General features: G+C 52.1%; 1 protein-coding gene across 4 annotated transcripts in view; it reads left to right on the top strand.

Annotated features, from left to right (window-relative positions):
• The window catches only part of raraa (retinoic acid receptor, alpha a), an 80,262-nt gene that overhangs the window by 28,217 nt on the left and 37,804 nt on the right, over positions 1-14,241 (top strand). Inside the window, exon 1 of one of the 4 annotated variants that reach the window (XM_030340739.1) lies at positions 4,708-6,364. The exons of 2 other annotated variants lie outside the window; for them this stretch is intronic. In XM_030340739.1, the coding sequence (XP_030196599.1) occupies positions 6,196-6,364 (169 nt within the window). In that variant the 5' untranslated portion in view covers positions 4,708-6,195. Of the gene's footprint in view, positions 1-4,707; positions 6,365-14,241 lie in introns of those variants that run through there. One more of the 4 variants, XM_030340740.1, reaches the window with a different exon arrangement.

The raw sequence follows: 14,241 nt of genomic DNA, 5'->3' as shown, positions 1-14,241 counted from the left end.
CAGTCTTCCAGCCTTCTAGAGAGGATGCGCACACACACACACACACACACACACACACACACACACACACACACACACACACACACACACACACACACACACACACACACACAAGCACACCCACACACGTACACACGCACACACACACACACACACACACACACACACACACACACACACACACACACACACACACACACACACACACACACACACACACACACATTTGTGGTTGTGTGTGTGTGTGTGTGTGTGTGTGTGTGTGTGTGTGTGTGTGTGTGTGTGTGTGGTGTGTGTTTATGTTCAAGTGGGTCCTCATGTGGGGGTCCAGCTCCCAGTAAGAAGCAGGAGGAAGTGACCCAAGAGGAAGTTGGCAGGCACGGACAGGACGTGCCAGGGGTGGGGGTCAGTGGGATGAGCATAAACTGGGGTTAGGGAAACATGAGATAATTCCTCAGATGTTCAGATATGGTGCTTTGCTATGACGCACATACACACGAAACACACTGTGTTTGTGCCTCTTAATCTTCGTTTTTGAATTCCGAAGCACACACCCACTCACTCACTCATTCACTTAATCACTCACTCAATCACTCACTCACTCACTCGCCCACACACACACACACGCAAACACATTTATCTTATTTTACCTGCTCAAGGAAATTGGGAGTCCTAGCCAATACTAGACTGTCCATCCCCTAATATCACGATGGGATGTGTGTCTTTGTGTGTCAATATGTGTATGTGTGTGTTTGTTGTGTGTGCATGCGTGTGTGTGTGTGTGTGTGTGTGTGTGTGTGTGTGTGTGTGTGTGTTCGTGCGTGCATGTGTTGTGTGTGGACTGTCATTTACCCTTTGGCTCCTTTCCACCTGGTTGGTGGTTTGGCTCCCAAGGCGTTTTTGACACCTGTGTAAAGAACGGCTTGAAAGCGTTATCAGTTGTCATTGTGCCTTCCTGTACCGTTTAACCCTCGATGCCTAGCGCGGTCACCTAGCACTTCTCCCTCTGTCCGCTGAGCACAACACAACACAACACAGCACAACATGCGTTGAAGGTAGCCTCAGCGCTGATGTAACGTACATCGTCCACACGTACACTCCCTCCTGGGTTTCACCGTCTCGTAAGACTGATGAAACAGCGAGGATGCCTCTTTGCGTTTGCCTTGTGTTGTTGTGACACTCTTCCAGGCCCAGAGGACTGTGATTCTAGGTTTGAGAATTGGAATTAGGCCTGTGTGCTGTTCAAGCTCAAACTGGAACCAGGCGGACTCGCAGCTTGTCCTGAAAAATCCGCTGAATGGGTCAGTGACCCAGGGCTACGTTCCAGACGTCATTAGTCTCTCTAGCTGGGAGCTTTGGCTTGTTGCTTTGTGCTGATTTCACCATAGGCAATGACCATCGCAGGGTTAAGTCGGAGAAAACGATAGGGGGAAGAGGGGAGGCAGCGGAGATCCAGAGTGTTTCTTAAAAGTGTGTGTGATCCGAGAATACAGAGGCGAGGGACAGCTGGACGCAGATGTCAGTGGACCGTTTCCAGAAAGAGCCACATATCAAACAAAAACAAAACCCTCAAAGCCGCCCCAGGGAAGAGAGATGGAGGAACAGACGTGGCCATTTTCTCAAGGTTTCATCGTATGAGTCGGTGTGAGCCTGTGTAGAAGGTTGTGTCTTTATACCTATTTGTATGTCTTTCAATTGCTATTTTTCTGTGAAGCATGGTTAGTTTCTAAATGAATCAAGACAAATAGTACTAATGTTGCATGAGGAAAGCGTTTTTCAAGCAATGACGCACTAACGAACACGACACCCCCGTCCCCCCGTCCCCCGTCCCCCTCCGAATCCCCATGATTTCATTCTAATTGAAGTGTCAGTGGTCAATGCATATAAGGCCGTAATGGCATAACAGCCTATTGTATACTTCGACCTGAGGGACCATCATTTGCTGTGAGTGTCTGTGTGTATGTCTTTGTGTGTCTTTGTGGGGGGAGAAGCCCTTTTTCTTTTTACTGCTTCCTAACGCCCCTGGGTTGTAAGGAAGGGGGGAGGGGGGGGGTGGTTGTTTGGGTGGTGGTGGTGGTGGTGGTGGTGGTGATGGGTTGGGCGCAGTAAAAATAGTTTGACACCCTCAAGGTCCAGTCTGCAGTCTCTATACTGCCTTCACCCCATAACCCCCATCCCCCCCCCCCCAACCAATCCTCCCATTACCCTCTCTCTTCTGCCTCTGCTGCCCCTTGCTCTCCCCCTCAGATACGAACACTCTCCCTCCCCCACTCAGGGCGGGGGGGGAGACACTGCTGTGTATACGGTTCCCCTTCCTCCCATCCCTCCCTCCCTCCCTCCCTCCCTCCCTCCCTCCCTCCCTCCCTCCCTCCTCTGGTTTTTTACTGTTATATAACCTGGAGGAGTGCAGCCAGGTTCTGCTGTGAGCGTGCTGAACCTTGATGTCACCACCACACTGGTGGATTTTCATTCAGCACCTCCTCCTCCTCCCTCCCTCACCTCCCTCCCTCCCTCCCTCCCTCCCCCTGGAGGGTTTGGATGTACAGTGTGGAACTAAGTCCCTCTCTGTGGCCCCCTGCGTGGTTCCCCAAATCAAACCTCTATCTGCCCATCTATCTTCTTCACACACACACACACACACACACACACACACACACACACACACACACACACACACACACACACACACACACACACACACACACACACACACACACACGACTGCACGCACAAACACACATACTCACTCACACTAATAGGCACGCACAGACCTACACAGACACACACACAAGACTGCACGCACAAACACACACTCACTCACACAAATAGGCACACACAGACACACACACACACACACACACACACACACACACACACACACACACACACACACACACACACACACACACACACACACACACACACACACACACACACACAAACACTCACACAAACACGTACTCTCATATCATTCTGGCTCTGCTCCGACAGAGTACTTTTCCATGTACTCTGATGTGTTTTGGTTTTTGTGGAAGGAGCACCAGGCACCTGTTATCTCTCTCTCTCTCTCTCTCTCTCTCTCTCACACACCCACACCCACACACCCACACACCCACTCTCTCTCTTTCTCTCTGTAGTTTCTCTCTCTCTCTCTCTCTCTCTCTCTCTCTCTCTCTCTCTCTCTCTCTCTCTCTCTCTCTCTCTCTCTCTCTCAGTAAACCCTCCTCGTTGCAACTATCCACCTATCTCTAAAAGCTGAGTTCCAATTGCCACTGTGTGTGTGTGTGTGTGTGTGTGTGTGTGTGTGTGTGTGTGTGTGTGTGTGTTTATGCCATATTGTTGTTGACAAACCACTTTCCTGTCGGAACAAGGTCAGGGCTGCAGCCTTGGTCATTTGACTTGGGGCGGGGGGGGGGGGGGGGGGGGGGGGGGGGGGGCTGGGGATTCCTGAACATCATCTGACTGTTTGCCAACCCCCTAGGATGATGTCATATGACCCCTGACACCCTGTCCCACCACCATCTCCCTCTCTCTAGCGCTTCTCCTTTTAAACTTATTACACACTCTCATCCAATCAGCACGGTCAGATGGCCTGGATAAATTGCCTCTCAGTGCGTGTGTGTGTGAGAGCGTGTGCTTGCGCGTGTGTGTGTGCGCACACGCGTGCTGTAGTACAGAAGGATCAACAGTCTGCTATCTCATGTCTCTCTCTCTCTCTATAACGGATGGCCCAGCCCCCACCTCTCAGGAGAGTAAACATGGGTGGAGAAATTAGCATTTCCTGACAGCATTTACTCCCCTAATCCTCGTCAAGGAATGTGTGTGTGTGTGTGTGTGGCCTGTCAGTGTGGCATGGCGGGGTAGAGGGTCGGAGGTGGGTGTGTCTGTGTTTATGTGTGTGCGGCTATGTGTGTGTAGGGGTGGGGGGAGTCGTTGCATGGCTGTTATCAGGCAGAGTAAACAGCCAGGGACCTGCATTGAATAAGTGTCACCGTAGGAGGAGAACAAGTGCCCATCAGGAACCTCTCTCTCGCCCCCTCCCCCCTCCCCCTGGCTCCAACTCCCATCTCTCCCTCTCTCTCTGTAGGCTGCTGCTCACAGATTATGACCCCCCCCCCCTCCCTGCTCAGGTGTGGGCTGACAGGTCACCCAGATTTCTTTCAGGGAAGGTCAAGCACAGACAGACATGGATTCAAAGGTTGGTTCTGCCCCCAGAGGGATGAAACACCCAATTTAAGTAACATGCGTTTTGATTCCTTACTTTAAATAATTCAACAGCGCCGAGGTCTATCGTGCAGGTGTAATATTTCCATGGTAGCTCGTGAATGTTTAATGCAGTCTATATAGTCCGAGCGGCGGATATACCGCCAGGAATATGCACGGCGGGTATATCCCACACGAACAGGTCACATGGGAGTCTGCGGAGTGCAGGTTGTACAGACATGTCGTTGTTGTAATAAAACCCTGCCAAACGTCGTTGGGAGAGCGTTGGTCCGGTAGTATGCCGATGGAGCAAAAAAAACTGCCTATGTTTACTGCCTATTCGCCGCACTGCAAAAAAGTTAGTCTCGATTACCGGGTGAAATGTTGACTTTGATAGGCTGATAACTCTCTCGCTTGTTGTGTCGGAGGGGGAGGAATGATGATGGGGGATGGGGGGTGGGGGGGGGGGGGGGGGGGGCGGCGGCGGCACTCAGCACTTGAACGAGAGAGAGTGTGACGGTGTTATATTGGGTGTACGAGGTGGGAAATCTTGAATGATTTCAAGTTAGAGAAGGAGAGAGAGAGGGGCGAATCTGAGTCAGTAGTGCGCGGGTCACTCGGAGGTGAGGCTCCCCGACTTGCCCGGAGTTCAGGAAAAGTTCAGCCGCATAACATTAGGCAAATTACCACGAAAGCGAATGGGGGAATCAAAGAGTTGGGGACGATGGGAGTCCAGTTGAAAACGGGGGTCACTTTAGGGGAATGTCGTGTACAAATGACAACCGAGGACAGAAACAACAAACAGTGTGTACATGTATAGAATTATTGGCGCTCCATTGTATCCACGGGCGAAGTGGACATAGTGTTCCCCCGGATTTCTACAGACCCAATTTAACAAAAGGAACGTCGATTCATTTTAAGACCCCCTTAATCCACAACTAGAGATGAAAACTCCTTTCTCAAGCAAGCCACGGCGGGCCGAATGCCTTTGAGCGGCGTCTCTTAAAGGGTTAATTGTGGGCGGAGCAAAGCACGAAGAGAGTCGGGGGGGAGAGAGAGGAGACGGGCGGAGAAGGAGGAGCTTGGGCCCCCAGCTGCTGTGTCTTGTCACATTCTGCAGAACATGATAGCCGCACGGTTTGTGTGGGGAACGGTTTCAGCGGCTCTCCAAAAACACAAACAACCGGGCATGTTGAAGGCTTCGCGGAGCCGCGGGATGTTGTAGAATCACACACGGGACTCTCAAGATCGCGACCCGGGGAAACCCGCTGTGCGTTGTCCGCTGCTGCGCGGGAGTGGAATCGATATATATCCGCGTACCTACGGTGCTGAGACTGTCCGCCAACGGTTGAACCAAAACGGAACGGTGGTAGCCCGTAACCCAGATGAGGACCCGCTGAAAACATACGGGGATCTTGTCACCACTGTAGGCTGTCTGCCGGGGGCTCGTCCGCTGTGGTCGACCGGAGTTGGTGATCTCTTATTCGGACTCTATCGGTGGATTTATTGGAACATTTTTTTTGCGTGGACGCACTCTTCATATTTCCCCTTGTTTCCCAGCAAAGGACAACGGAATGTGTTTCTGTTGAAAGTTACCGGAGAGTGTGTTTTGGTATCGTTATGCACGTTACCATTGCGAATGCCACTCTGGCATCACGTTGACAAGTAAAGGAAATTATGTTCCCCGAATTGAGTGCCGGTAGAACTATTTACATCCCTATCAAACGCTTTTACTAGAGGTTTTTAAACCCACACAACTCCCCACAGACGGAGGGCTACAGTCCCATATGACGTGCTCATGCGTGGATGCAGATTTACTCCTCAATTCGATTAAATGCATATTGCCTCGTTTCGCACATGCAGTGCAGGCGTGTATGGTGACGAGCTGAACACCGGAGGCGACTGTTCGTATTTCTCCTTCGCCGAACCGTCGCCCGTGGACATTTATTTAGCGGGTACGACACCAAGTCGGTCACCGCCGCCTTGCTACGTATGATGTACGAAAGTGTGGACGTTGTGGGACTCCCGAACCCGTTTTTGATCATGGAATACTACAACCAGAGCCGAGGATGTGTGATCCCCGAAAAGGGACTGGTGCCTGGAGCCCCCCATCCTTACAGCACATCCATCCGGAACCAGCACTGGAACGGCTCGAATCACTGTAGGTGGCGTCTTCATTGCCTCGTTAACTTCATTTCACTAATTGGGGAAGTTGGCGTAAAAGCCTACCTCTCTTCCTCCCTCTCTCTCCCTTTCTCTCTGGCACACACTCCCACACAGGCACAGGTCTGTGTTGCTGTTTTGCCGGGGACTTAACATTGTGTGTTTATAGAATAAGGTGATCCACTTTATGCTGGATATCTTATTTAATAGTAAAATATACATGGCTGCTAGGGTATTTTGACAGTCGCAATGCTCCAGTGAATGAAACGCCGGGAAAACCTCGACACGGCAGGCTGCTTTTCCGAGTAGAGCTTCATAACTGCATTATCTATAGTTGACCCACTTTCTGCTCGCTCTCCCCTTTTCTCCCTCACATTGCGTGCGCTCAAGTTAGATTTTTTTTCAGGGAAACCTCGCAGACGACTGGGGGCTCGGTTCACTTTGATCAGCGCTGCGTTTCAGCAAGCGATGGCGTTCCCGAAATCGGCACACTAGAAGAACACAAGGTCTTTCTGCGAGCCATGCCAATGTTAATCAGATCAAACTTTCCTACTGGCATTATAACCCCCTTCCAATCCCGGCTGCCTCCAGTAATCTGGGCATCCCAGATCCAAACTGCCCCAAACGGGCACGTCGTCCTTCATCGAGCGAGCGGTTTGCAATGATTAGTTTTTAGTTGTGTTTTAATCTGACCTTTTTAATCGGCAATCAAACCCTCCCTATTTGTTTTGACGCGCTGTCGAAGCGAAAACGATTTCTCAGGAGACCGTGTGATTTTCATTCCTTTTTTCTCTTTTTTTTGTCTCAAAATGATTTTTAAGTACATCGATATAGCAGGCCCACCTGACGACCGGGACACCACGCCGTGGTGTAGCTGTCAATAGATGGGCGTGCACATAGATAATCTAATATCCGTTCGATTATCGATGTGTGTGCTGATAAGAGCCGAAAGAGAGGCCCTTCAACTAAAGCCATCCATCTGCTGGGTTCGCAGTAATTCTTGGGGTTAAGCAACCATAGCACACTGGAAATTGCCCTCCTCCATTTATTTTTTGTGTTCAAAGAATTGTCACTATATCCGCGCAATAAGGCCTCGTTTTATTGCAACAACAAAGTCTCGTTAGCCGTGCACGTTTTGTACCTCAAAGGAAATCCTCGGCACAATGTCTTCCTAGTCGAGCCAGTGCTGTTGTCTTTCACAGCTGAGGGAGTGTAAAAAAAAAAAAAAAAAAAAAAGCAGAAATCTATTGGCTGTTGAGGGCAATTTCCTCATGGTCTAGGTACTATAGAAACACATGACACAAAAGGAAATGCAGACTGGAATCTCGGATGCTTTGCTGCAGCAATCCACAACTATAATAACAACACTCAAAAATGGTTTCTGTTTGCACTGCAGTCTTCTTATCTCATCAGTCCAAAGCTGCTTTTTTTCTTTCTTTCTTTTTTTCCCCCTCTCTTTCTCTTGAGTTGTATGACAACAGCAAATTCCTTTGCAAGACAAACCGTAAATCAGACGGACAGACGGGGAGACAGGGACGGGTCATGCTGGCCGTACCCTTTGGAAAGGTCACTGTTCTATAGCCCGAGTCAGGGCCTCTACAGAGCAGACACTCAGTCAACTAGATAGCATTTATCGTGGCGGCCCACCGGACTGCATTGATTCAAACCATGTGAGCTAAGCTAACCTGTGTGTGTGTGTGTGTGTGTGTGTGTGTGTGTGTGTGTGTGTGTGTGTGTGTGTGTGTGTGTGTGTGTGTGTGTGTGTGTGTGTGGTGTGTGTGTGTGTGTGTGTGTGTGTGTGTGTGCAGGAAAAGACCTCTGATCCCACATTGTTTTGCTCATCAGACTGGGTGGGGGGGGGACTGGATGGACTGCTTTCAGCCTAACACACTTTAAATGCAATAAAAATTGTAGGCTGAGTGGAGCAAAGGGTAGGTGGGTGGGTTGCGGCGGGGGCTGTCTGTGTCACTGTCATCAACTAACACGGGGGCTTATTGGAGGTGGGGCTGCATGGGAGAAACCAGATTCCTTTTTTTTGTCGGTGGGGCCAGGAGGAAAGCTAAACCGGGAAGCTCTGTTGGGGGGGAAAAAAAAACAGGAAAATTTTATAAATCAGCTTGTTTCAGACATTCTCTCTCTCACTCTCACTTTCCCTATCTCGTCCTCCCTCCCTCACACTCGCTCTCTACCTCTCTACCTGCCTCTCTCTCTTTACCTCTTGCTCTCTCTTTCTCTTTCTCTTTCTTGAAGGGCCACTCATCCTGAGAGAGGCGTTTTGTTGTCAGCGTGTGGCTTTGGAAACTGAAGGTGGCCTTCATTCTGTCCTTTTCGGTTGTGGGCCGTGCTTTCTTGCTGGACCGTGGGTCTGGGGGTCTAACTGTTGACTAGTTTACTGTTAGCCTTCCACAAGAGCCCTCTGAGGACCTGCTGAGGGCTCTCAGTGGCCTCTTGACTGAAGAGGACCCGGGCTATAGCCGCCTTCTGAGGCGTCTGTAGTGGCAACACGCACACCCTCGCACACACAATGGTCCCCCTCGATTGTTTTGTTTTCGGACCAGTCACTGCTGGCCCTTGGCCCCCCCCCCGACGATGTCAGTCTCCTTGGCAGACGTTAGCGGTGCGAGGGCGGGGGATCAACCGCTTGTAATCTGTCGCTGTCAATGAAGTTTTCTTTATTCATGTTGAATTGCGGCGGGTGTCGTGGAAGTGATCGCCGTGGCAGAAAGCGTCTGTTCCGCCGTTGGCCTGCGGTACAGACGGCCCTTGTACGCAGGAGACGAGCTCTGTCGCTTTTGATCAAGGAAGATCAATAAATACGTTAATAGATTTTACACTAGCGTTGTTGTTGTTGTTGGATTTTGGGGGGGGAAGGTTGACAGCGGGAAGGATTGTTGGATTCGGACCCTCAGCCTGACTTCTCTCTTTTTTTCTTCTTCCACCCTGCTTGTCGTGGGGTCTTTGCAGTGATTACGGGCTCATGCATGAAGGAATGCACGTTGGCCGTTTTCACATGACTGTCACACACCCCCCTCTCACTCTCACTCGCGCTCCCTCCGACGGAGGGATTCACTGGAGGTTACCGGGCCAGAGTCGGTGGTCGCCGCCGGCGACGCTGGATGGACCCGAATAATTCCCAGGGTGCTGTGGGCCCGGTGGGCTGGTTGTATTTCTAGAGCGACGACTTGCGTGAGGGAAGGCAGCAAAAAGGCCAACTGTTGGCCTGTTGTTTGCAAGGTCCATAAGCCCTGGTGTGTGTGTGTGTGTGTGTGTGTGTGTGTGTGTGTGTGTGTGTGTGTGTGTGTGTGTGTGTGTGTGTGTGTGTGTGTGTGTGTGTGTGTGTGTGTGTGTGTGTGTGTGTGTGTGTGAAGGAAATGTGTGTACGTGCTTGAGAATGGACGTGTGTGTGTGTGTGTGTGTATAATATGTGACAGAACAAATGTCCTGGAGTGAGTTTGAGTAAATGTGTTTGTGTCAATGTGTGAGGGGAAAAAGAGTGTGTGTCGCCGGGTAAGAGTGTGTGCATGAATGTGTGCGTGCGCGCGTGTGGGGCTAGTGACTGGCAGCCTAATCTGACTCATGTGGTATTTTAGTGCGGAAGTCCTTTCTCCCGCGGCAGAAGCAGGGGCCCTGAGGAGGTCCGGGGAAAAGGAAGGGAAAAAAAACAGATGGTATTTTATTGTTTTTCAGCGCTAAGGGCCGTAACAGCAGGAGCCATTTTGGATGAGGGGGCCAACAGGGGCTGCTGGTGGTGGACCTACTTTTATGGCGGATGGACGGGGGGGGGGGGGGGGGGGTTCCTATTTTCTGGGACCGTCTGATGTGCAAACTGGTGTGGTTCCCCTCCCCCCCCGCCCCGCCGCCCCATGGCTCCTGCTGAAGTGGCTGCGGCCCCCGCCAGCAGAGCCCGGCCAGCACGGTCCGACCGCGTCTAATTGTTTCTGCTCTTGACGCCCAGACATCTGGGAGGGGGGGGGCAGCGTGAACGCTGCGGTCAGTGTGTTTGGACGAGCCGCCACCACATTCCCACCCCGGCCGCAATTTAGGTTTTCCTTCCTCTTGTTTTTCTTTCTCCCCCCTTCTGAATGCGTAGAGAACGTTTTGGCTCTGGGGGCCGTGCCTTGAGTTACAAGTGTCCGCAAACAAGTCCCTGGCGCTGAGAGATAAACCGTGGGGCATGCGTCGAGACCTGAGGGGCACTGCAGCCGTACAGCTCCACGGTGTCTGGCCCAGACTCGGACCGCGCATCTCCAAGGAGGTTCTGCTGACGTATGTGGAGGGGGGGGGGGTGGCTGACTCTGGAGCGGCGGTGTCACAGGGAGGACACGAGCCCCGAAAGAGGCTGATGTCTGTTGTTGTCTGCTGCATCCTGCTGGGCCGTCCTGTGATCCGTCGGTTTCAGTTTTATCTGCATGCTTCGTGGAGAGGAATCTGCGTGTCTGTGTTGTTTGTGCACACGCGCGCACACACGCGCACGCACACACGCGCACGCACACCCCAGCGTAACGAAGCCAACGGCCTGAATGCCTTTCGTTTGTAGTGTTTTGCCCTTTGTATCCGCGCCAAGTCCCTGAGCCAGATAATACTCAACGCACCTCTCATTGCTTTCCACAACCAGACAGACGAGAGAGAGAACCCCGCCCTGCCCACGGCCGCAATGCGCCCACCCTCCGACTTGATGCTGGACAGTGCCAGGCTAGGCCCCTCCACGCCACGCCCCCCCCCCCCCCCCAACCCGGTTCCCTTTGAACCCCAAGGCACCGTGTCTGCCTTACCCTCCTGTCAGTCCCATACAATGATTTAGTAGGGGGTGGTGCTGAGAGCAGCGCCAAGATGGGGATGGATAAGAGTGGCGTTCGTGTGTGTGTGTGTTTGTGTCTACGTCTTTTTGCGTGGACAGACGTACACGCACACACACGTGTGTGTGTGTGTGTGTGTGTACGAGCGAGCGTATGCTTGTGTGTCTGTGTGTGTGTGTGTGTGTGTGTGTGTGTGTGTACCCGAGATGAGAGAGAGAGGTGAGGTGAGAGGTCCCCCCCACCTCCCACCCACCCCCCACCTTTTACAAACTATCCCGCTTTCACCTTCAGGTGCGCATAAATACCAAGCTTTGTCATGGAGCTGTATTTGCAATGGGAGGGGAGGTGTGGCCAGTTCAACCTGCGGCGTCTCTCTCTCTCTCTCCCTCGCTGCACGCCTGGGAAAGGCCCTCAGGGCGGCGTTTGACAAGGCAGCGCCGCGCCCTGCCCTCCACCTTGGCCGCCGTCACGGCCGGTACCTGTTTTGTGTTTCTCTAAATGCCACGCACCATTTACCAAACAACGGCGGCTCCACAGAAGTCGCGGTGAGAAACTTCCAAAAACAAAAGCCGCGGCGATACGTTAGCACGGAGCCCGTATTAGCCTGTTAGTCCGGGACACTTTTCATGTTTGTTTCGGTAGGAGTGTACTTGTTTTTGGGGGGGGGGGGGGGGGGGGGGGGGGGGGGGGGGGGGGGGGGGGGGGGTTGGAGTTGTACTGGGGTGTGGCCTGACGCATATTACATTGGGTGTGTGTGTCCACTGGACCCACGGGCGCACAAACACACACACACACACAATACCAGAGCTGACGGGCAGCTTTTTATCTGCTGCGGATGGCACATTGCACAGTAGTCGTTCACTGTTGTCTAGGTTGGAAATTCGCCTGTATATTTTTGTTGTGCTCAGTGGTTGGTTGTGTGTGTGTGTGTCTGGCGGGGTCGCTCCTTCTTTCAGCTTTTTTACTGTTTACACACACACGCACACGCGCACACGCACACGCACACGCACGCACACACACACACACACACTGTGTGTGTGCGCGCCGGTGCTCTGGCGTGTCCTCGCTTGTTTGCGGAGAGAATTAGCCGGGGGCATTGGTCGAGAGAGTACTGTACACCAGTTTGGTTTCAGTGTAAATCCCCAAACATGGCCGGTTTCCACAGCAAAGCCCACTTTGATGAACAAAGTGCAGCAGTGTGAGTGGATTCAGGCACCACAGTGGATCCAGGCGCTGTCATTGATTCAACAGGGTTTAAAGGAGGCGGCTGATTACAGACAGCGGGACAATGGGGCCATAATCTTCCTATCAATGATTACATTTGCCAGCCCCCCCACACCACACACACACACACACACCACACACACACCACACACACACACACACACACACCACACACACCACACACACACACACACACACACACACACACACACACACACACACACACACACACACATCCTCTCTATTTTACTCACACACTCTACCTTGCACGTGCACACAGAGGTGCTGCAGTTTGAGAGGAGTTCCACCCCTCTAAAATATTCATAGCTTCTTCATTTAAATCAATTGGGGCTTTTGGAGGGCGGTGAGGCGTTCACTGTCAGGAATGGTGCTGCACCCGTTGTAATCACTTCTTTACTTATCTCCGCAGATGGCTCTTTCGCTTTGGGCTCTGCATGGCTAGCTCAGCGCCACTGTAAGGGGGATCTCTCTCTCTCTCTCTCCCCTTCTCTCTCTCCCCATTTCTCCGCCCCATCTCCATGTCCCTTCCCCACCCTCTGGTAATGGAACACACATAAATTCATCTGGGTATTGAACTGGGGACATCTATCACCCCAGAATTCATCGAGCAGGCATTTTCATTCCCAAAGTGTTTTTTTGTGTCCACCCCCCTATTCCTCTCTTTTCTCGTTCACTCTCTCCCTCCCTCCATCTTTCTCTCTCTCTCTCCCTCTTTCTCTCTCTCTCGTTCACTCTGTTCCCCATCTGTATAGTGGCATTCTCCACATGGCATAGTGAAGCACGGCCGGTCGTATGGCGATTAATCTTTAATGCCTGCCTGCCCTAATTTTCCCTCATTTTTTACCCGATTTCTTCCTCGCCATCGCCCGGCTGTCGGCTGCCGTTGACTATATTTAGAGCGATTACAGGGAATGTTGGCTGGTTTCATCACTTGCGCAAGGCCGTACCCTGGCCTGTCCTTCCCTGAACTTCAACCCCCCCCTCCCCCCAGCCACACATATTCCTGTATACATGCATCCTTTAAGCTGAGGGTCACTGATTTCATCAATGGCTTGAGTACACTGCCCTAGGTTTACTCTGCTGCAATGTGCTCGGATCCGCTTTCAGTAGAGCGATCTAGTTTGTCCATTTGTGTGTTGCGTGTCTCTTTATACATCTATTTATAGATATATAGCTATCTTTAGATAGATGATAGAGCATGAGTGGTTATCAACCTTTTTTGATGCCAACGCCCCCCTTGACCTTACCCTGATGCCTGACCCCCCCCCCCCCCCCCCACCCCCCCCCCCCCCCCCCCCCCCCCCCCCCCCCCACCCCCCCCCCCCCCCCCCCCCCCCCCCCCCCCCCCCCCCCCCCCCCCCCCCCCCCCCCCCCCCCCCCCCCCCCCCCCCCCCCCCCCCCCCCCCCCCAATAAAAAGCTCAAAATAAACGAATAACCCCACTCACACTCGTGTTATATTGCTTAAAGTTGTAAATGCATCGTTTTTCATTGATTTTGCGTTGGTCACTAATAGCAATGTATGCCCTCTGAGTCGGTTTTGGTGCAAAAAATATAAAAATATAAATTAATATTGACGTTGGGCAACGCGACCACTCCCGCGACTCCCGCCGTGCCCCGTGAACGAATGAATGAATGGCCCGGGCACCGCGGCCCGGGCAACGCGGACACCGCAAAAACAGATTGCGCGTAGAGGCCTGATTAGGCCTATATGCAACGGTCTTTTCGTGGAGACTACGCTCAGAGCAGCTCGAACTGAACAACAGCAAGAGGAAGAAGGAAAACGGGCTATTTTCTTGCTATCGGCAATGTTTGATTGTGTTGTGTTGGTTATTG

Source organism: Gadus morhua, chromosome 18 (genome assembly GCF_902167405.1).
Source record: "Gadus morhua chromosome 18, gadMor3.0, whole genome shotgun sequence".
NCBI lineage: Eukaryota > Metazoa > Chordata > Actinopteri > Gadiformes > Gadidae > Gadus > Gadus morhua.
This window is presented reverse-complemented; position numbering and strand designations above follow the sequence as displayed.